Source organism: Apus apus, chromosome 14 (genome assembly GCF_020740795.1).
Source record: "Apus apus isolate bApuApu2 chromosome 14, bApuApu2.pri.cur, whole genome shotgun sequence".
Taxonomy (NCBI): Eukaryota; Metazoa; Chordata; class Aves; order Apodiformes; family Apodidae; genus Apus; species Apus apus.
In genome coordinates, this window is record NC_067295.1 from 1,894,965 (window position 1) to 1,917,895 (window position 22,931).

At 44.8% G+C, this 22,931-nt stretch overlaps 1 protein-coding gene across 1 annotated transcript in view; it reads right to left on the bottom strand.

Annotated features, from left to right (window-relative positions):
* LMF1 (lipase maturation factor 1) overlaps positions 1-22,931 on the bottom strand; it is a 180,337-nt gene that overhangs the window by 144,095 nt on the left and 13,311 nt on the right. Inside the window, exon 3 of the mRNA XM_051632446.1 lies at positions 13,221-13,231. Within this exon, the coding sequence (XP_051488406.1) occupies positions 13,221-13,231 (11 nt within the window). The remainder of the gene's footprint in view (positions 1-13,220; positions 13,232-22,931) is intronic.

Consider the following 22,931-nt stretch of genomic DNA (forward strand, 5'->3'; position numbering starts at 1 on the left):
CCTGCTTTTGCTGTTTCCCAGTCATCCCTAGAAGCTGTCCCTAGGTGGGCTGTGTCAGGCAGGTTGGAGCCCAGCCTGCCCACGCAGCCCTGAGCCAGCTCCAGGGAGGTTGAGCAATCCCTGCAGAGAGACTGGGTCTGCTGGGCTCAGACCACAGCCTGTGCTCAGGATTCCTTGTCCTACCTCCTCACAGAGGCAAAGAGCTCCACCCCATATCCAGCCAAGCTCGAGGTGACACTGCTGAATCAAACACGACCCATTGTGGCTCAGAGAACCATGAAACAAAACAGAAAATCACCCCCTATCTCCTCCCTGATAAATGTTCATAATAAATGGGCAATCAAGAAGTAACCTCATAAACCTCCACACCTCAGCTACTCATTCCACTAAAACCCTTAGCTCCTTAGTCCAGTTTTAATGGTGGTTTAATCACCTTATAGCCTGAAAACATAGGATAGAAATCAAAATCCCACCACTAAAACACTGTTATTCTAGGCACTGTGCCTAAACCAAGCAGCAACCTCTGGCTCTTATGTAGCAGCTTTACATAAAGGTCTGGAAGCACCTTGTGGAGAGTCCTGTCCCCATCTGATCTCTCAAGGGAAACAGGACATGGAAGATGCAGTTGATGTGCACCATGCAAGTGGGACCACAGTCCCAGGTTCATCTCCTGCCCCACCAACACCACAGCCTGTGCCCTCCCCGTGACAGGTAGATACCCTTGGGGACAGGCCACCTCCTGCAGGCACTAAGCCTTCTGTGAGCAAGGACAGGAGCTGCTTCTGTTCTTCCCAAGATGCTAAAGCACAACATCCTGTGCCTTCCTCCTCCCCTCAGCCAGCTCACCTGCAGCTCTCAGGCCAGCACCTGGCTTTGCTACCTGCAGTGTTCCTGCCACTCAAGGGCTTTCCTAGAGGGACTATGATTCAGATCACTTAGCACACAGGAAGGCACCCCCCATACAAAAACCAAAACAAAACAAAAAAGAAAATACAGAACAGTTACCAAAAATGTGCCAACTGCTCTGAACCAAGGCACGAGAGCCAAGGTAAGGCAGAGATTTCAGCACTGGAAGTTGCAGGGTGGAATTTACTTTGAAATCCTGACACTTACCTCTCTTGATTAATATAAAATATGTTCCTTGGCTCACACTCCCTTCCTAGATAGGCCTGGGAAAAGGGTGGCCCAGCACTGTGGTTTCCCCCAGCTTAGAAACGGAAAAGAAGCCCATGAGAAAATTATTTTACTTGCCTCAAAATAAATAAATGAATCTGATTTTTTAAGAGTTTAAGGGCACATGGTGGGTGCAAGGAGGAGGCAGTCAGAAGCACTTGGCTAGGTAGCCTTCTCCTTAAACCAAAACTGGTAACATCAACCCATAGCTCTCAAGTGTTAGTATGATGTTTAAGAAGGGCAAGCAGCGTGCCGAGGGGCTCGGGGGAAAGCACAAGCATCAGCTTCGACTTCTGTGCAATGATGCCACAAATCATACAAAGACACACAAGATATTTGACCTCCCAGTTGCTGCAGTAAATTCCTTGCAGTCAAACACGATGCTTTGGGGATAGTGAGAAAACCAGTGTCTCCAAGGCCCCAGCTCCCTGGTTTGGTATCTTTGAGACAGGCCTGGGCAGCACAGCAAACTCTTCTGTCTCAGATTTTGCACATTCGCTCTTGACATTATTTTACCCAAAATCTGAAGGTCAAATGATGCACAAGAATGGCTCCAAATCTAAAAAAAGGTACAGTTTAAATGCTGCCAAGTCATTAATGGTTTCATTCACACAAACGAGTTCACATTTAACTCTGGGAAGAGGCAAAGAAACGCAGTATTTCTGGTTGCTAATAACTTACAGATTTCATCTTAATTCAACTTTGAGGTGCTGCAGTTTCATTTTTTACATGCACACACTAATACAAGCACTTTTTGTTATAACAAGTGCAACTGATGTCTAAATTTCTGCACCGTAATCCTCTCTCAACTACAACACACCTTTTTCCTAATTTAAAGATGGCGAAACCAAAGCAGCTTCAACAATCCCCAAAATGCTGAGTTCATTTGTCTGGTTCACATGTCTGTTCAAACCAGTGCATTCCCACAGATCATCTCTATTTCCAGGAAATGACACTTTTTGGACAAAGGAACTTTAAGAAGAAATTCATAGATGGCTCCATTCATGTGGTCACTCACTTTTGCATCAATTTCTGCAAAGACAGTGAAGAGTGACAGCTTGTTCCCTGCTCTGGGGAGATCAAGGCATCCAGCACTTAGAGGAAGATCAAACTTGACCTCTGGCTCCCACTCCATTACCCAAAGCCAGGACTTCTACTAGTCTTCATATGTGAAGTGAACACAGAAAATGCAATAAACTTCAAAATAGAGACTTGTGAAGAAACACACAGACTTCAAAAAGGGACTCTGCCAACAGAAATACATTAACCTCTTCAGCCCTCAGGAGCATTGAGCAGCCAAATAAATACCCTTAAAAGGACAATTTAAAAGAACCCCCCCACAAACTCCCCACACTCCTCCTCCTCTATCAAGAAAAAGAAGAAAGTAAGAGCAGTTAAGAGCACACTAGGATCTGTGTCCTGACACCAGCCCTTTGTTTTATTGGTCAAGTCACTGGATTAGCATGATTTTTTTAATGCATGGCCAAAGAAAATTAATACCAGATACAAATGGGCAGGAATATTAAAGTTTTCTTCCTCCTTTCAAAATGCTGTGTCCATTGCAAGGCTGTTACTGCTCCTCTACATCTGTGTTTGAGCAGCTGGGATCTTGCACAGAGACATTCAGGGAATGGTGCAGTTTTGCTGATGATTCTCCAGACAAAGAGCTTTTAAAATCCCATGACTGATTTAAAAAGACAGAACACCTAGAACATTTAACCTGACCCAAACTGCAGTGCATTTCTGCTCATCAAACAATCCTGATGGAAAGCAACTGAAATCTATGGACTTCCACTCAAACTTCCCCACCTGAGATCAAATCCAGAATAACGGAAGGCTTAAGAACATCCCAATAGTGTTGGATTCCTTCAAAAGAGCCCACACTCTCACCAACCTTCCTCAGAGCTCCACACACAACCTTCTTTGCTGCCCAGAGATGCCAAGTCCCAAGACCTCAGGTCTTTGATTTTTAATTCTGCCCCATACCCATTGCCAACCAAGGGCAAGATTCACCAATCCCAAGAAGAACAGTGCTCTATAAGTTTACAATCAGAGCTGTAATCATCCTCTATAAATTACTGCCATAAAACTTATACGTGATGTATATCAGGTCAGAAAAAGGGCATTTGAATGGCCACCAGGCACAGATAAATCAGACACACGTTAGAAATGACAGTGTGGTTAATGAAAAATAAAAACAGCAGCAGTTCCTTGGATGTCCTTCAGTTTATTATTATTGTTCAGGGGTTATTCTGGACATCAAAGTTTTTTTAACTTCAGAAAAATAGAAAAACAACAATAAAACTTGTTCCCTGATGCCAGACTTGAACTTCTGATGGAAGCATTCCTTGAAGACAACTCTGCTCATCTCTCATCCTTCTCCCATCAAAAGCCTGGCGATATCACAATGAATTTAAATAGCACCTTGCTGAGAAGTGTCAGCCTGTTGAAGCCAAGACTGCCATGGAGCTACTCCTTTGTTTTCACTGGATTCTCCCCAACTTGTCTCTCTCACTAAAAATCAGAGAAAACTTCACTACCTCCCACTTTTGAGGTGTATTATACTTTCATGTTGTTCTTCTGGCTTGCAAGACACATGCACTAGAGCCAACTGCTTTCTACCAGCTAAAACCAAGTAGAGGGACTATTCCTGGGCTGTGCTGACTCTTGGCATTTATGACAACTGGCAAAAATTGCAAGGACAACAAGAGTGTCCTTATTCCTGCTCAGCAGTTCTCAGCAGCACACTCACCATCCTTCAAACACGGTGTCAGGTAGGTGAGCACCATGGCCAGAGAGAAGGTACTGTTCAGAAGCAGAAAAACCAGCAGTAACCCATAAATGAGGTGAGGACAAAGTAAAGCCAATATCCTCTGCAATTGCATGAACTCCTCACAAAATCCTATTGAAAACAGTAACATGAGCCTTGTTTTTGAAAACAGAGCAAAAAGGAAAAAATAATGCACAGTACATATTTACAGAACAATTTTGTGGCTATTGTACTAGGTTAGTCTTGCTGAAAGACTTTGCTCTACCTTCTACAGCGGGAAAATGATGCTTTTGTGCAATTCAAATAGAAACAACCAAAAGAGGGAGAAGGAACAAACTCCCAGCAGTCCGTAGAGCTGCTGTGACCTCTTGCTAACTCACAGTCTGAGCAAGGTCAGAGCCCTCTACCTGCCCATTACCTTTTGGGAACCCATCTGTGCTGCAGGACACGGGTGGTAACTCTGCAGATGGCACCTCCCCAGCCCTCCTCACTGCTGAACAGGTCCAGAATCCCACACCCAGCCTTACAGCAAGGCTGGGCAGGTGGAGCTCCACTTGGCTGGAGGATGCACAAAACTCAGGATCTTATTGCTGAGGTTGTTAAAATTCCCACAGGCTTTTCAGGAGGAGCTGGGAAATTAATCACCCTCTCCCAGCCACATTCCAACTGGGTAATTACATTTGACCTCCTTAAACCCCTCTGAACAAGTGGACATTGTGTTCAGTTACCCCATCTCACACTCTGCACAGTCCCCGTGCATTACTAGGCAGTGCTAAACCTGACCCTGAGCAGTGGCAGCCTTGCAGCAGTGGCAGCATCTCCCCTGCCTGGTGGGAGTCTGGAACATGCTTTTAGGATCCTTTGGCAAAAGAAATGCCTTTTCTTTTTTTTCTTTTTTTTTCCCACAAACAAGTAGCAATCAGTCCAAGCTGGGATGTTTGGACATAAGTCAAAATCCTTCTTGAAAATCTGAGTCTGATGGGAGCCAGTGCCTTGGTTCAGATACACCTCTCTATGAAAAGCCTACTACAAACATTTTTATTATGATGATTATTATTATTTTTAATAAGTGAGCTGGCACTTTTATTAACCCTACTCTTGTTTTTCTGGTTCTGCACAGGAAGCTGCAACTCAGAACACTGCAAAAAAGTCACAAATTTTAACTGAAAGGCTTAACACAAATCCAGTGTGAGCTCAGGACAGCAACAATGGAGACACTAAAGCAAGAGAAGAAGTGCTGGCTTTATAAAGCACGTGAATTAACTCCATGCCAGTGCCAAACCGGTCAGGTATATCTGTGGAGAGGTGCATACGTATCTATATCTACATATATATATATATGCCTATATACATAACAGCAGCCAAAGTTAATCAAACTGCTTTGTCTTTCTCCGAGTATAAAGATGCCCAGATTTAAAATAAATACCCACATACAAATTTCCTCTCTTTAGAATCTTTTTAAAAGGACAGAAATCTAAGCAGACATTAATGCCATTGCAGTAAGCACATCAAATCCTTCCCTTATAAAGGAGGAAAAAGCAGCCAACAGGGGAGAGAAAGCTTTATGGGAGAAAATGTGGAGGCTACAAAGCTTTGAAGACAATACCTGTGCTATTTGCACACAGATTTGCAAACCAAGAAGCTCTGATTAGAATTGCAAATGATTACACCTGCACCAGGGGTATCCCAGCTCAGGCTGCATGACAGCCCCAAGCACTGCCCAGCAAGGGGCTGCCTGCAGCCCCCTCCTGCAGCCCTCTCCTGCACACCTGCCCTCTTCTGAAGCACACAATGAACAAAATCCACCCTGGAATCCACTGCACCCCAAGACCTGTGCAGGACATTTATCCCATCAGACCTTCAAGACCTTTTTTTTTTCCTCCTATCTGTAATTCCTGCAGCTTTCTCCCCACCACCCAGGTTTCCAGGCAGACTGGACACAGTCATGAAACACAGTCTGCATTTCCACCATACCTTCAGTGCTGAGGTTCCCAAGGGATGCAGAGCACTCACAGCACTCCATCCACACGTGGGCACCCTGCCATACTGCTGCACGGCCAAGGCTGCTCACTGCAACCAATTGATAAGGGCTTTTGGCTTTCAAGCCATTACACACCAGCTGCAGGGAGCCAGTGGCAACAAAACTATAACCTGGGGAGAACATCCTTAACCTAGTCTGAAGCCAAGGCACTAACTGCCCGTTGGCACTTTGGGCAATAATTTGTACTGAAGCAGTAAACCCTCCCCACACCATGGCCACACACCATGCAGCACCACATTCTTGCTCCATCAAGAGCTCAAAGCTTAGGTTAAGCACTACAGACTGAAGTAGGAGCTAAGTCTCAGCCACACCACCAAGAGAAGTTTGTCCTGTAATCATTGTCAATGTTTTTCCAAACTTTGGAAGACAAGGATCCAACTTCATAGCATCATAGAATGGTTTGAGTTGGAAGGGACCTTAGAGATCATCTAGTTCCAACCCCCCTCCATGGGCAGGGACACCTCCCACTAGACCAGATTCCTCAGAGCCCCATCCAACCTGCCCTTGAACACCTCCAGGGATGGGGCTTCCACAGCTTCCCTGGGCAACCTGTTCCTGTGTCTTGTCAAACTAAAATTGGAGGAAATTTCATTTACCTTCACTTTAGCAACGCATTAAGGCCAGAGTCTCAACCAAAGTGTGAGACACAAGCTCCACTCTTGCTATTCACCCAGTCCACCTTCAAACTCCTTTTTCTGAGGAAAAATCTCTGCCTGCAAAAAGCATTTTGGTTTGTTTCCTTTTTATTAAGGCTGGGACAAAAGTCAGTCACAAGAGCTGTGGAGAAACAATTTGCTTAGGGAAAGGGCTTCCCAGTTTCTGCAAGACCAGCGTTCCCATTCCACCCACTTACATTCCTGTATTAAGAGAAAATAAAATCCCACCCTCAGGCTGGTCACCGGGCACTCAGGTCAGCATCCAGGCAACGTGGCAAGTGGGTGAAAAAAATTAACTTGCAGGAAAAGACCTTGTTTGAAAAAGTTAAGCACTTATTCCAGCACCACCACCTGCATCAGTCCTTGGTAAGTATTTTATCCCTTCAAATCATTTGCATAATTGCTGCAATCAAAGGCACTACTTTACAGTAATAACTTTAATGGCAGATTTTTCCTTAAACATTCTTTTTAAAAGATACCTCCCAGTTTTGGTGCATCCATATGCCAGTAAAAATAAAGAGAGGAGGGAGCACTCAGGAAACGCAGGGTGCAGGGAAGGACCAGTTGCTTTTCGTTTGGTGCCTTGTTTACAGAAAATCACCTTACAATGCTCAAAATGCATCCCAGAACCCAAGCCTCTGTCACTTAAACAGCAGGACAGTTGCTAACATTGGCAACTCCCTGGAGTTCTTTCTATTAATTTTGATATTTGTTATCTGTAATCTTATTACGGGGGAATCTGGCTTCTTCATAGGCTGAAACAAGGAATTGTAAATTAGAGTCCCTGTCTCACTCTTCAACTTGCCTTCCCTGATTACAGGTTAGCAAAGAAAACAAAGCCTGACAAGGGCACTCACTACACACAGCAGTGGCTGCCTGGGTGATGGACCAGCACCCTGGGGATGCACCAGGGACACAGGGGCACCAGCAACAAAATATTAAATGCAGCTTACAAGCTTTCCATCTTTCTATGCCTTCAGCTCAGTAGCTGCAGAGATCTACAAACAGGGGAGCTACTGTGTCAAAAAAAGATATATATATATAAGTATATATAAAAGAACTGGAAGTCCCTTCTCCAAAAAGCTTGTGGTTTCAGGAGACATTGCAGGAAGCCTAGAGGAACAGCCTGGATGGGGAGTGACTATTTTCAACGTTGATAGTTGCTCAGCACTGTTGGGGCATGGGACTTGCTACAGCAATTTTCTTAACATGGAGGAGCTCTGGCCTGCTTTTCTCAGCTGCACGGAGACATGAGCATAAGAACACAGACAATGGCTCCATTGTAAAGTTTATCTTGAAGATGGGCAAGAACCACTGGCCCAGTTTTGAATATAAAATAAGGACTTAGAGCAAACAAGCTAAGAACCAACAGAAAGTTAGCAGTAAAGCCAGCTGGGATATCCACCATCCAGCTCCTGCACATGATCCTCAGGTCCATGTCCTCCAGATAACACAGCTTCATTTCAAACCCTGGGGTGCTCTGCCATGGCAGCTGCATCAGCAAGCTGATGCTGGGATGCTCCTCACAGGAAGCTTAACCAGGACCCCAGAAGCATCATGGCCTTGTTCAAGTAGGATCCACATGATGTATGTAGAGCAGCTCCTTCTCCAGGCAGCATCAGCAGAGGACCTGGGGGCAAGACTCCCACTTAAATGAGGTTCTCAAAGGAGTCAGGCCTGAATGAAGACACGTTGGCCTCTAATGCTGGCCTAATTACATTAAAACAAAATGCTTTCGTGAACATGGAGAAAGGCTGGGGAGAGAATCAGACAAGCTATAAATTAAAGCAGAGGATATGAATACCATGCAGGCTGCAGTGTTAGGGTTAACGTGGGTCTGGAAACAGTTTAGTGGAAACCTGGTGTGGCTAGGGGCCAGCTCTGAGTTGAGTTGCTTTGGGCTAATCGTTTCCTTCAGGCAGGCTACTCTAGCACACTAATAGGTTTTAATAAAAACTTCCAATTGGGCCAGTAAACCCCTCATTAAGCTGTTTTTAAAGCATGAATTTAAGAGCGGCGAGGGTAAAAGGTCACGAGGAGTATTTAATTCACAACGGCTGGCAAAAGGTGCTGTTGTGATTGAAAACACCAGAGTTCAAGTGTCCAGGGCCACATAAACATCCGACTCTGTCACTAGACCTGGTTAAGTGACAGCTTGAAAAATAGATTTAATAAGACAGAGAGAAAAGTTTCCCACTCTTACACGAGAAATAGGAACAGCAGATCACAATATTAGCCAGGAACTGAGGGTAAGCAGCCCTGTCCCTCCCATCTCGGCGTGGGGGAAGGATGAATAAACAGCAGCCTCTGGCCATCTGGGTGTTCAGCCCCCCAGCGATTCCCAGGGCCTTGCTGGGACACTCTTTCCTCAGCTCCCTGGTCTCCTGCTGGGAACAGAACAAAGTTCTCCAGGAATAACACAGACCAACCCATCCTCCAGGTCCTGCTGCCAGTGTCTCTCCCACACACCGTCTGTACCGGGAGCTACCGGAGCAACAAGTGCCACCCGGACCCTGACCTGCTGCCAGGAGGAAAGCAAACCTCTGCCAGGGAGTTCTGCTCTTGGGCAACCTCACACCCACCACCCTGACACTGCAGATGGGTCTGCAGGAATCAAGGGCTCAGCTCTGGGCACAGTTCAGCCCAGACACAATCTCATCTCGGAACACTTTACAACTAACTTTTGGAGCTTCACTAGTGAAGTTTGACTTCAGTTGTTTCAACTTGCTCTCAGTTTCTCCAGGACTGCAGCACTGCTCCCTGCCATAGTGCAGCTGGTTTGAGAACTTCACCCCTTCCTTGCAAACATGCACTCACAAAGGAGAAACATCTCAATCTTGTACTGCAAAAGCCAGAACCCCAGCTGTGCACTCTAACATTTCATTTTATGTCAATGCACATCTAAAATTCAAGATCCCTGAAGACCTCTTAAAAGAAAATCCTCCTCGGAACAATTTGCATTGAAGTAAAGGATTTAACAAGTAATGGAGAATTACATACACTCGGCTCTCAACTTTTTATTCTACTTCTAATCAAAACACACTTCATCTTAAATTCTGAGATGATAGATGCAATATAAAATTTGAAGGCAGGCACAGGTACAAACTAGATCATTTGCTTATCCCATGTTTACAGATAATGGAGAAAAAGCTAGGACTTCAACATTCAATGATTGTCTTCTCTCCATACCAAAATTAACAAGAAAGCTTACTATAAGAGGAAAAAAACCAAACCCACCAAAAAGCAAATACTCTTGCTTTAAAAATATGCTTCTAATTCTAGCCATAGAGTTGGACTGCAAAGAGTGCAGAAGCAGGGCCCTCTGGAACAATCCCCAAGACAACATTTGCTTTGGCTCCAAATAGGACACTTTTGTGCACCAGGAATCAAATAAGATCAGCTGCCTCTCAATCCTTTGTGTTCAAGGATCCCATTGATAACCTTAAGGGAAACAGAGGCATTTCTGTCTTTCCTGCATATCCCTTGCTGGGAATCCAGATTGCTGCTGAGAGGTATCTGACAGGCATAGAGGCATCAGTGTGGAGTCAGAATCTCCCTGCATGGTTGCATCATTTTCCCACACCACACCTGGATTTTCCCCCTACAGAGGGACCTGATTGTCCATCACAATTCCAGTGATCTTTGCAGCCTTCCTGCAGCTCTGCTTAGCTCTCCACTGCTGTCTCATTCCACCAGCACCCTCAGGACATCCATCGGGCCAACAAACTGCCTTCAGAATATCTGAGGCTTCTAACACAATTATGAGGCAGAACAGAAGAAAGAAGGCAAGAAAGTCCATAAAAGAGCACAATTTTTTTTCAAATCCTGTGTTAGAACAGAGATAATAAATCACTACATTAAATCAGGCTTCCAGTGAAAAAAAAAAAAAAGACCTTGAGGGCATCTCAGACAGAAGCATCTTGAGGAACTACTGCTCCAGGAGAACACACCCTTGCTCAGAAAGGGTCAGAGACAGCAAAGCTGTCAATACCACAAATCTGCTGAAGCAGCAGCTTTGGCCTCATTCTCAGCCAGGAAAAAAGATGTCCTTAATTTTAAAGAAGCATAAAAAAACCAAAGTTGACCTTGCTGGTTCTTTCTAATCCCAGCACCACAGCTGCAACCTTCAGAGAGAGGGAGACTTGCCATTTCTGGAGCTAAGCCAGGACCAAGGGTGCTGAGCAAGGCCAGCTGGCTCGTGGTGGCACACACAGGCCACCAAGACACCTAGAAAAGGGCTTGAACAGAGTTTCATGGAAGAAAGCCCTTGGAATAGGAAAGCAAACAGAGGAGATTTAGGCTGAGGATGAAGTTGCCACTGAAGATCACTCTCCAGGAGCAGCCTGGCTGCTGGTATTGCAGGTGTGCTCCATCCATCCATCCATCCCTGAGACTCTTTGCAGCCTCAGCTCAGCTAGGAAGACCCAAAGCCACCCAGTGTACACCAGCCAAGGAGCAACTCCCACCAGAGCACAGCCCAAACTAGGGCACAGCCCAAACCAGGGAGGAGAAGGGGCCATCCATCCCCCCCAGTGCTCCTCACACACCTGAGCTGTGCCTGCCCACAGGGAGGGCCCCGGTGCAGCCCACAGCATGCTCCCTGAAACACACCAGCAGCTACAGCCACATTTCTACCCAAACACCACCAAATAAAGGCAAGAAGCCACTACAGCTCAGCTCACTGAAGAGCTGCACTGACCCCCAGGCTGGTGCCCGCTGCAGGACCTGCAGTGCTGAGCTCCTCTTCACCCCTCCAAGAGAAGTAAGTCCAACCTGACCTGTGCTTTGCACTGTGAAGGCTCTCACATGGCTGTTTCACAGCTCACTCCCTGAACTGAGGAGTGGTTTTAATAACTGTTACCTGACAGGAGTAAGAGCAAAGAGCAAAACCTGTGGCAATACCAGTTGATCCCAGCTGGCCTAACAGCTTGTTGTTATTTTCAGACACTGGAGTTCTTTAAAATTCATAGGGACAGCCTGCAGTTTTAACAGAGGCTACCAAAATCCATCCTAAGATGTATCAAAAAACCCCACACTTCCTGGAGGGGAATAGGAAACAGTCAGCATTTACAAAGATCTCTCCAGGAATATTTTTTTTCCCCCTTAAGATCTTGCTTTGAAGTAGATGCTACCAAAGAATGAGGCTTCCAGAGCTCAGCAATATTTAATGTACTTCAACAGCAATGGATGACAATGTTGTTGTTTCAGCTATATTATAACAAAAATATTGTGGTTTTCCTGTATCCTAACAAAAGTAACTCAAGATTTACATCTCATTCATCTTATTCAGAAGTTGCCCTTAAGCCAAAAACAAGGAAGGGAGAGACCCTACTGCGTACAAAGGGCTTCAGTAATCCTCATAGGGTGGCTTCCCAGTTGGGACATAAAGAAAGGCCAAAGAAAGATAAAACACCACTTGCAAAAAGTCGTTTTTCTACAGTCATCAGTAAGAGCAAAAAACACAAACAGAAGATGAGGAACTTGAGTTAAAACCAAGATGGGTGTCCTCACTAACCTGACAAAAGTCTGGGTGCATATTGCAAAGTCCAGCTGGTTAAAATATCCTCATCCAGTGTGAAAGTATCAGCTGAACCACAGAGGAGTGGAAGCAATTCTCCATCCTCCTCTGCTTCTCCCCTTGGTGAACCACCAGCTCAATGATCCCACACACACACACAACCATTTTGTTCATTTACAACTGATTAAAACAATAAATTCCTAAAAAAGGAGACAGATGCAATTCCCTGAAGGAGGTGTGGGAGGGGTGCTCAGTCATTACTTTTGCAAACCTTCATAACACACTGACACAAATGGACTTTCACTGCTCTTGTGCCTTACATTAGAATAACCACATTTCTATTTGTGACTGGCTAGTGACAACATGGGAATAGGAATCCACTTTTCATCCAACAATGAAGCAGCATCCTTCTCCATCCACCCACCCACCAGCATGAACAGTTTTCCTAATATTTTCACAGAGAGAAACAGGTTTTCAACTGGGATTTCTAACTTTCTGTTTAGGCTCCAGCTGTGGGTTGGAGCATTAAATGCTAAAAAAAAAAAAAACACAAACCCAACAAACAACCCAACCTGTGCAAAGCACAAATCAACCTCCCAGATCTCCAAGGGAGTAATATCTGCCCCACACACACCAGTGGGAGAGCAGATGATACCAATAAGAGGTTCTTGACATTCATATAAATCACCAGTGAAAAAGGAATTGGAATTGAGGTGAAACATGCTTCCTTGCATGGGATGTCCTTCAGATCTCACTTCCCTTGGTTGCCTCAAGCTTATTTAAATATTCATCTTTAACATCACCCTCCAGCTGATGCTGTTGATACTCACACAACCCTGCCACCAGGTCTCCTTCAGTCTCAATTTACAGAATTTACACCAGTTTTCCTTTCCTCAAGGGCACACAGGGAGAAATTAATCCAGTGAAAGGCAGAGAACGGAGACAATCTTTAACACTTGGCAGAGAGAGCCAGACAAAGAAAGCCAGAGTAATGTAAAATCTACATACCCACAAATGCACCAATAATTATAACTGCAGATTCTCTCATTTTTATTCACTTACCAAAGGAATACCTGCAAAACAAAATTAAGAAAAAGCAAAAAAATTAAAATCTGTTTACCAGTTCTAGCAACCTATGTCTCATATTAGTTTTTTTTCAAGCTTCACACATTTTGAGTTTCAAAACACCTCAGTCGAGGAACACGGAGACAGGCATGAGCCCTGTAACTTGCAACTCAAAGGCACTAAATGGTAAATTGCTGCTACCTGGAAATGCAAGAAGAGCTAATTCCCTCATTTCTGGAAAAATTAAGCTGTTAATTCACACTCCAAGCAACTGGCCACCCTTCTTTCAATAAAGATGCAAAGGCAGCACATCCAGGAGAGACCACATAGTCCCAAATCACAGCACTTCACAAAGGGCTGCTCCTCCCCTTCCCTCCACCTGCAGGAACTCCTCTGGGTAAGCATTGATAGCACATCTCAACCAGGTTCTACAGCAAGATCATTCATTCCTTGTTTCCAAAGGATGCTGAGCACTTCCCAGACAGAAGGCATCAACCAAAGTTGTTCAACACATCAGGCTTAACACATACTTCTGCTCTGATGAAGCCCACACTGCTTAAATGCAAGAAGTTACTTCTTGCTGGTGAAATTTGATTGATTTTTTTCCCTTTTTGAACACAGAGAAGCCCAGTCCTGTGTCCTCTGCTAGCTGAGGGCTGGGTGCTACATGCTCACCAGTTCTGTTTCAGGAACAGTGACACACACTGTATCATTTTCATGGGAATTTTCAGAGCTTTAGTGCATCATTTAACTTCCTTTTTTAGCTTCTCATAAAAATTACAGTTAGCCTTGGCTACAACATAATGATTTTCTGCAAGATCACCAGTTCTGATAAAGAGTAAAACCCAAAGTTTAACAAGTTTTAAGATGCTGCTCTGCAACAGACAGCCTGTGTTTACTCCCATTATGGCTTCAGTCCCACATCAGGGCTTTATTATTTGTATCTGCAGCATATTGCAACACACTAGCAAAAAAAACTCCAACAAGAGAACCCCAAAACAAAACAAAAATGCCAAGCTTTTAAAGATTTTCAGAAAGATTTGCTCTTCTTGAAAATGCCCTGAACAGGTCAGCAAATTTAATTTAATACTCACACACATGTCGTTGCAATAGTTCTAAAATCCATCAATCTAAGTGTTTAACTACATATTTAACAACAATTTCATACATATACTGGTGTTTAGAGAGCAATAACTCTAAAATGCACAATAAGTTTTACCTCTCTTAATAAAAGCAACTCTTTATAAAGATATCTGTCATTAAGGGCAACCTAACTTTGCTATTCTCCACCACAGTTGTGGTGCAGTTAAACATAAACTTGTAGGAATTATTCTTATTTCTTGGCAGAAGTTAAGAACCCCCTGAGGCTCATTTAAAACACACACACACACAGACACACACAAAATGAGGAATTAATAAAATATTGTATTCTTCTGAACCACATTAAGTTTTCTGACGTGTGTCTGTTGCTGATTACATCAATCTCAGCTCCCTGACTTGTCATGTGATGACAGGCAAACACTTGTGAATTTATTTCTCTGAAGAAGCCTGTGATACAAATGCCAAGGAAACCAAACCAAATGGCCACTCCACACACATAAAAGCAGCAGGGCTTCATGCAGGGAGTTTGGGTTTATTTTAATAGGTACAAACAGGCAGGTACCCACTTCCCACAGACTTCAGGTTGCAGTTTGAAACCCAATTACCATTTTTGCTTTTCAAGGTCCTCTTCCTTGCTCATAAGGAGCAAACAGAAATGTTACCTTTTTAAAATGTTGTTGTTTTTTTTTTTCCCCTATTGCCTGCCTTGGCATTTGAAACATTACTGACAGATAATGACAAGTAAAAACATGCATTTGATTTTGAGGGTTTGAGGGTTTTTGGCAAATTTCAACAGAGTAACTTTTGATCTGCACTGTCAAAACCAGAAATTTTTGCAAATTCAAAGTATATTCCATTTGGAGTTTCTAATTCAAATTAAAACATGATGTCACTTTTGTTCTCCTGCTGGAGAAACAATGTAATTAGCCACAACTTGTCATTAGAGGCCAACTTCATGTTGCACTTAGAAAGGCTGTAAGCATCAGCTGGGAATCATAAACATCATCAAATATTTGGGTTAAATTGTTTTCACCACACTGTCATGCTGATTAATTCGAGCTCAAGTATGTTCCTGGAAAGCAAAATCTGATCTAGCAAAACATAGTTTGAGCTACATGAAACAACATCCCTCCTGATGAAAACACATGCCAGTGGCCGTGGGGCAGGCAGTGAGGGGCCAGGCTGGGCTTGAAGACACTCTTCTGCAGGAGCTTCCCAGCTCTGCAAACCAGCCCTGGGCACCAGCTCGCAAACCAACCCAGCAGAAAACACCTTCTTTTCTGTAGAACATCTTCTCTTTTTCCCTGCGTGCAAAGGGAAATGGAGGGATGATGCTTTCTATTTGCTGAAGGAGGAAGAAAAGCAGATCAGCCAGAGTCGCCCAACAAACTGACATTCCTTCTCCACTCATCTAGCCCATAGCTACACAGGTTATTTAATGCAAGGGTTGTCTGGGACCAGGACTCCTCTTCTAAGTCTGTAAAATATGACAAAATTCTAAATAGACTCTATTAAGAAATAGTATTAGGACAGACAGAAACTCCTATCTTTACATCTCTTGATGCTTACTAGGAAAATACATCTGTATCCATAAGAAAGAGATTATTCACATCCCAGCAGTGTCCAACACCACAAGATCCTTCTAACTAAACTGATTTCCACAATCAGAGTAATTCCCTGCTGCATCCCTAATCTGCAGCTGGTGTTAACAGCTTCTCTCACTGTTCTCCATGGAGAACATCCTCTCCAGAAAGTGAACCCAGATGTCAGCTTCCATCTCCATTATGAACCTCTCATTCTCTGTGCTCTGTAACGTGGGATGAGGGAAAAGGTACTTGGGTAGTAAAGACACATTTTCTATTCTCCATCAGGATATGGCTCCAAAATCTGCTGTAACATGGTTTCCACAGCAGCACCTCTCCACAATGGAAATCAGGTAGAAGTTACCCTGTGAGGTATCTCTTCCCTGTGAAGGATGGAAAGATGACCTTAACTACCCAGGTCTTCTCTCCAGTACCCAGCCAGGGAGGGGAGGATCAGGGAACCATTTCCTCAGGAGACAGCAGCATCAAACACAGCAGGCAATCAAATGGACACACAAGTGGCAGAGGGAAGAGCCTCCTTCCAAAACTTCAACAACAGGGAAAGCTGGATGAGCTGCGTGCCATGAATCCAGGCATTGCACTGGGGCAGAAGAGGAAGGGTAATCCACAGAAGCATAGAAACTGTGGAAAATCCACCTAGCCCAAGACAGGACCAATAGTGTGAGAATCACCTCTGATAGCAGAGACAGGCTTCACCTCCCTCTCCAGGTATTCAGCCCAGTGTCCCACCACATGTTTATTTACAAGGCTTCTCCTTATGCCTAGCCTGTGTCTTCCTTTCCACCCTGTACACCAACAACTTCTTGTCCTATTCACATGGAGACAGTGATCACAGATCCTTTCCATTCCCACCACTGGTTTCATTCACTTGAAGATCTTTGTCTCCTTTCCCAGTTTTCCTTTCTCTCAACTACTCAAACTCAGTTCCTTCAGCTTTTGACCATAACAGGCCACTTTCTTCCCTACTGCTGAGGCTTGTGCCTCTTCTCTGCCTGGTGTGAGGCAACAACCACTTCCAGCACAATGGGATGACCAGACAGGAGATGCTGACTGATACATCCCCAGCCCCAAGAAATGGAAAACCTCATCCAGTGATGTGTTGCATGTGACATTCCTAAAAGTTACTGTTTACATGCATGAAAGCTTGCTTGGTGAACCACAATATACCAGCCAAATTAAAGCTGTAAACACTTCAGGACAAAAACCCCATCTTTTCAATGTCCATACATGTTCAGTACCTGGCACCTGGGGAGCCACTTGCTCAGCACCCTGCCTCAAAACAAAGAAACCAGTTGGGAAAAATCACTTGCAAGAGACAGAGTCCATCCAAACGAGATGACACAGTTAGTCAAGTGCACCATTAAATTTGGAACATCATTAACTTAAAAGTGTGGGGGCAAGAACCATTTTTGACAGCTGGTTTCAGTTGCTGCCAAGCCTTTAGTGTTGCACAGCAGTCATGGGGGGAGGAAATAAGCTAGAATGGCAGCAAATGAAACCACTCGTCTGGTTTCTGGATTCACTTTATTGTGGTCACAGATCTCTAAAAACCGGGATTCTGCACTCTGTAATTACAACATCCACGTTTAAATGGAAGGAACCGGGATGACATTTTTTTAAAAGAGGGCTCAAGGATGAGGTTTAGTCCTCAGTTTGCACACGGTGCTGGGAAAGGTGCCTGAGCAGAGCTGGAGCCAGCCAGCAGGCAAGGATCAGGAGGGGACGGCTGTCCCGCCAGACCCACGCCTGTCCCACGCGAGCGGCAGCTCCCAGGCAACGAGCCACCCAAGCACCAGGGACTTTTCCCTTGCAAGGCAGGGAACCAGGCTTGGTTAAGAGACCAAATGTGAATTACCCAACCAAGCCCCAGCACTCGTCAACTGTTCTGTCTGTGCTCATTTCCAAAACGAAGAATTATTACAAGCTCTGGCTTCTGCAACTGCTGAATTTGCCAAACTTAAGCGATGTTTGCTTTGGTTAAATGCTGCCAGTGCCAAAACTAGATGCTGAAATGACAGCCTCGGGAACCCTATTCTGAGATGACCCTCCAGCCAGATAATGAGTCCAAAGCATGAAAAGTGGGAGGAGGAGCCAGCAGCAGGAAGGCATCTGCAGCAGCATGACAGCTCCTCCGCTTGGCCCTGCCGAAGCCATCCCAGGCTGCCTGGCCCGCCAGAATTACTGCATTTCCCCAGGCAGAAATAAACCTGGAAAGCACGTGCACAGAGGGTAGAAACAGACATGGATGGAAAATAAGGGGCTCAGCATCAGCTTGAGCACATTCAAGCCCTAGAGCAAGAGGTCAATCCCACCATGGGTGTTTTGGTGCAGGTTTGTGCCCAGGAAGGCAGCACAGGATGGGTGCTGCAATCCTGCTTCTTCAGGACCCCAGCAGAAAGGTTTTGTATTTCTGCTGCCAGCATGCTGGCAGGTAAAATCCCAGGAAAACTGCATTGCAGGCATTCCATTCCTTAACCAAAGAAAAAACTGCACTAATTCATCTCTGTCCAAAGGCTGGTCCCCCACTGCCCAGCACTCCACAGCCCCAGTGCGATTGTCCCTTGAAAGCAGCAGCCTGCAACAAGACGATGGGGTTCAGTGAGGGCATGGTCATTTCCTCCATGCTAAGTTTATAAAGACATGAGTTATTCTACATTTTCCACCTACTTTCTACCCCAGACCCTTCTCCCAAGACAGCTTGCTTGTTTTTGCCATCAGTTGCCTCCCCTTCTCCCAGGCAGAGCTGGAGCATTGCTCCAGCAACACGGCTCAGCCCTGCGAGAACTCCTCGTGCAGTCAGCCCAGCCCAGCCATGAGCCAGCACCACTGGTAGAAAACACTGTTCTCAAGAATAAATGTCTGGATTAAGACCCTTAGGGAAGTTAGTAAACACAGATCCCACCATGGCTTGGACCCTTCCCTACCCCCTGATTGCTTTTTAGCTGTACCAATCACTGCATTAACATTCTTTCCAACCACAGCTGTTTGAGAAGTCAGATGAGTTAACACAAACGTGTGCTGGACCAGACTGGGTGCATGAAGCTATTTGGCAAGTTGCAGTTTAAAAAAAATAAATTAAATAAATCATGAGAAAGCCATTATTCATTCTTTTCCTAAATCTTTCAGCTGTGGAATCAATACCCAAGTCTACACACTGGATACAGCTGGCAATTAGATGTGCCAGATAATAAGCAATTAAAAAATATTTGTCTCTGTCTCTGGCAAAGCCCTGTGGTACATCAGACAGTGCACAGCCCCTCCACCAACCACATAATCTTCTGATAATTTCCTTGTTCTCATTTTCTCATTGGCCATGATTTGCAGAAGTGAGTGGAAGCCAGAGGCAGTTTGTGCAAACAGTGGGGTGTTCCTGGCTGTCCTCAGAGCACACCCAGCTCCCGCAGCCACGGCTTTACCCCCATCCCAGCACAATTGCTGCTGATGTTTTAATGTGGTCTTCTCATGAAGTCAGGTGGGTGGCAGGGGAAGCAGGAAGGAGGTGAGGGAACATTGCTGCCTGCTGCTGACACTTGCTGTGCTATTACACCATCACACTGGGAGGTTCCAGCATTCCGTCCAGCTTTGCAGCAAGCGTCCCCACCGCTGCGCCTCTGGGTCTGCTGAGCACTGGACACAAGTAACAGTCCTGACACTGAGACTGGGATTAACATGAGGAAGGGTGATGAACCAGGACTCAGAGAACAATCCTACAGTGCACACGGAACAGGCAGAGCACGTGTTGGGGCAGGAGGAGCTGGCTGGCAATTGGATGCTGGAGGGAGCAGCTCCCCAACAATGCTGCAGCCCCTGCAGTCCCTTGGGGAGACCCTCAGCACAACACTTTGCTACTCTAGACAAGCACACGATCTCTTCTATGTATGGAGAATTAATTTATATAGATCTCTGGCTTACTTACAGCAGATTTAAATTTAAAAAGTTGTAAGTCAAAACACTACATGCAGCCAATCATGCTTAAATATTTAAACTCCTCTTCAGTTTCCCTCTTTTCAAGCTTAAATCAGTTCCTACAAGCATTCACAGTATTCAGACAGCAGTAATCTTAGAGGCACCACTTGCTACAAAACCAACAGCCTCAGCAGTCATGTTGCAATCTCCACACTGCAGCTGCTCAAGAAACCCCAGCACACCACTTCACCAGAGCCTCTTCTCTTGTTTTTCATATCATGTTTCAATGGCAAGTTAGACTTGCCACGGGTCAGTTCTTCTCCAGGAATATATTCACAGAAGCAGGCAACAACCAGACCTGGTGCAGCCCAAGACCCCACCAAAGCATCCCTTGACAGCCCTTAATTCTTCTGGCAGCTCCTTTTCTACTGACAGCTCACAGGGATCTTCTCGAATCCATGTCATAGCTGGACCTGGCTTCTTAATCAGATTCATCGCCACATGCCTTTCCAGTCCACTCCACTCACACAGAGTAACGTGTGGGGGTTGCAGTAGATGCAGGCAGGAGCACACTCAGACTCCTTGGACATCCTACATCAACTGTGCTCTTTGCTCCTACTTGCCCCTTTTAAAAAAACAGCCCAAATCCCCGGCACACAACCCAGCACCATCTGCATTTAAGCCTAGTGCCTCAACCATATCAAGTAACCTCCCACTGCAGAGCACACATTTACAGGTCTGAGGGACTAAGGAAGGCCCAGCAGCCATGGCATCACCCTGCTCCTTCCCAGCCATGTCCAAAGCCAGGCGAGGAGCTGGCAAGGGGCTGGCCCCTCTCCAGGACTGCTGCTAAACCAGAGGCCAGCCTGAGGCAGGGAGGGGAAACCTTACACATGCTGCAGGGGAAATGCTAAATGATTCATTTCTGACATCAGCCATGATTAAATTTTAATCTCTCAAACAAAAATATGGTTCTCGTTAGCCTCATTAGCTCCCAGTTGTACTGCAAGGCAACAGTGTCACATGGCATTAATATCTGTTTTCATTAATGTGTCATATCAACTGCTCACAGCACTCTTTGAAACCGACCCGCTCCTTCTCTTCTGTGTGAGTAGGAAGTGCCAAAAAGCAGCTTCCTCGACAGGAAGGATGACCCCCTGAGATCCTTCAACTTTTGGTTTACGTTTCTAGAGATAATCTTTTCTTTCTGGGGAAAGAGGGAGGCGAGTTGGGAGCAAAAGGGATGCGAGGCTGCAATCCACAATAACAAAGAAATTCCTGAGGTTTATTGCCAAGGCCAGGGTCAGATAAAGGAATGAGATATTCTAGGTTTTCTTGTTGTTGTTGCCGTTGGGATATTTTGGAGAACTGGGAAAACAAAACCAGGTTGCAAAAAAAGGTTCTTTGCAAGTGGGTTATTTGCAAAGCCTCTAGCAAACTTCAAATTACTCCAAGTTAGCCTGTGCCTCAAGGTGATATTTGTTAACATGATTCATCTAAAAACCTAGATACTTTCTTTTAAATACACAAATTGTACACTGAATTCAGGCACAACATTCATTTTTGCTTGCATTTCAGACTTTAATATCTGCAAAGCTGATATCAATTAAGTCTTGCAGTCCCTCAGTACAAGCTTGTGTTACTTGCAGACAGGCAGATAAAGCATGACACAGACTGATGGAAAGACCTTGCCCAGGTCACACAGCAAAGTATAGCCCAGCACATCCATACCTGGCTGTACAGTGAGGTCTCAGAGTCTTCCACAGTGAACCAAGCGTAAAGATGAAACCCAGGACATGCAGGCTCTTGCTCCTTTGCACAGCTCCCGATCTTTAAGTGTTTGCTTGCTCAGGGGCAGTCAGGAAAGTCTTACTGAATTACCCATGCTACTTAATAAAATGTGCATGAGCTCAAATGCACCCATGTGGATACGTTCGTTCCCCCTTGATCTGGCTCTGGTCTGCTGGAAGCTTGAAGGGAAATTCCTCCATCTGCGTTTTGCATGTCAGACCAGGACTCTTGCAGTCATAAAATTACTATCTCCATAAGTGCTATGCCCTTCTCATAAGAGGGTCACAAACCAGGACACAAAAATGGGAATGATGTTTTGCTAAATCCAGCCCACAACTCACACACTGGCTGCTTTACAGGCTGGGATAAGAAGCTCAGAAGAGCTCTGTTTCTAAATTTAATAGATAGGATGACACTAGACAAAACCCAAGGGCTTTAGACTGAAAAACCAAAGCTGTAGAATATAAAAGGAAATAAAGTGGGGACAAGGTCCATTTAATGGCTACTAATGCCCTCCTGGAGAATGAAAACACAGCCCTGAGCATCTGATCAGCCCCCTAACAACCCTGGACTTCAGCCTGAACCAGTCACCAGTTCATCTGCAACCACACAAAAGACTGATTAAAGTCCTGCATAGGTCAAGTGGTTTTTAATGAGACATATAAACCACAAAACCTCCATGACATACAAGTCTTTCCTCTTTCTCTTGCAAATGAACTTCTGAAGGCAGTAATTTAATTGCAATTAAATTACATGTCTCAGAGTCATGCTTTCTCAACCTGCAGTACACCTGACCCTCCAATCCATCCTGAATATTAAAATTAAAAGCTATTAATATTATGTCCAATCAGCTTGTAATGAAAAAACACTGGGCATTTGGGGCCAGAAAGACTGAGGTATGTCCTCCCTTCCATGCTCTGTCAGCAGCAGCTCCACCAACAGAGGGAAGAACCCACTGAAAAGTGTAGCCACCTCGTGCTGAAACTTTTCATTTATTGGCTCGTTTAAGCTGTTCCCTTGAGCTCTTGTAACTCTACCAGCATCTTAGCCAGGAAAGGAAAAAAAAAAGGCAATAGGATTTAATACCACAATTCTAGCTTTTGTATCAAATGTCTTACAAACCATACTCTCTAACAGTGGGCAACATGCTTTGTAAAATGAAACAACACAATAACCAAGGGAAAGGAAGGGGTTTTGGATGGGGGGTGGGTGGTTCAGTGAGGAAACAACAGAAGAAGAAACAGGAGATCAGTGGCAGAGTAGTTTAAAAGTTTGTTTATATAAGAAAATGTAATAGCTCTCTGGA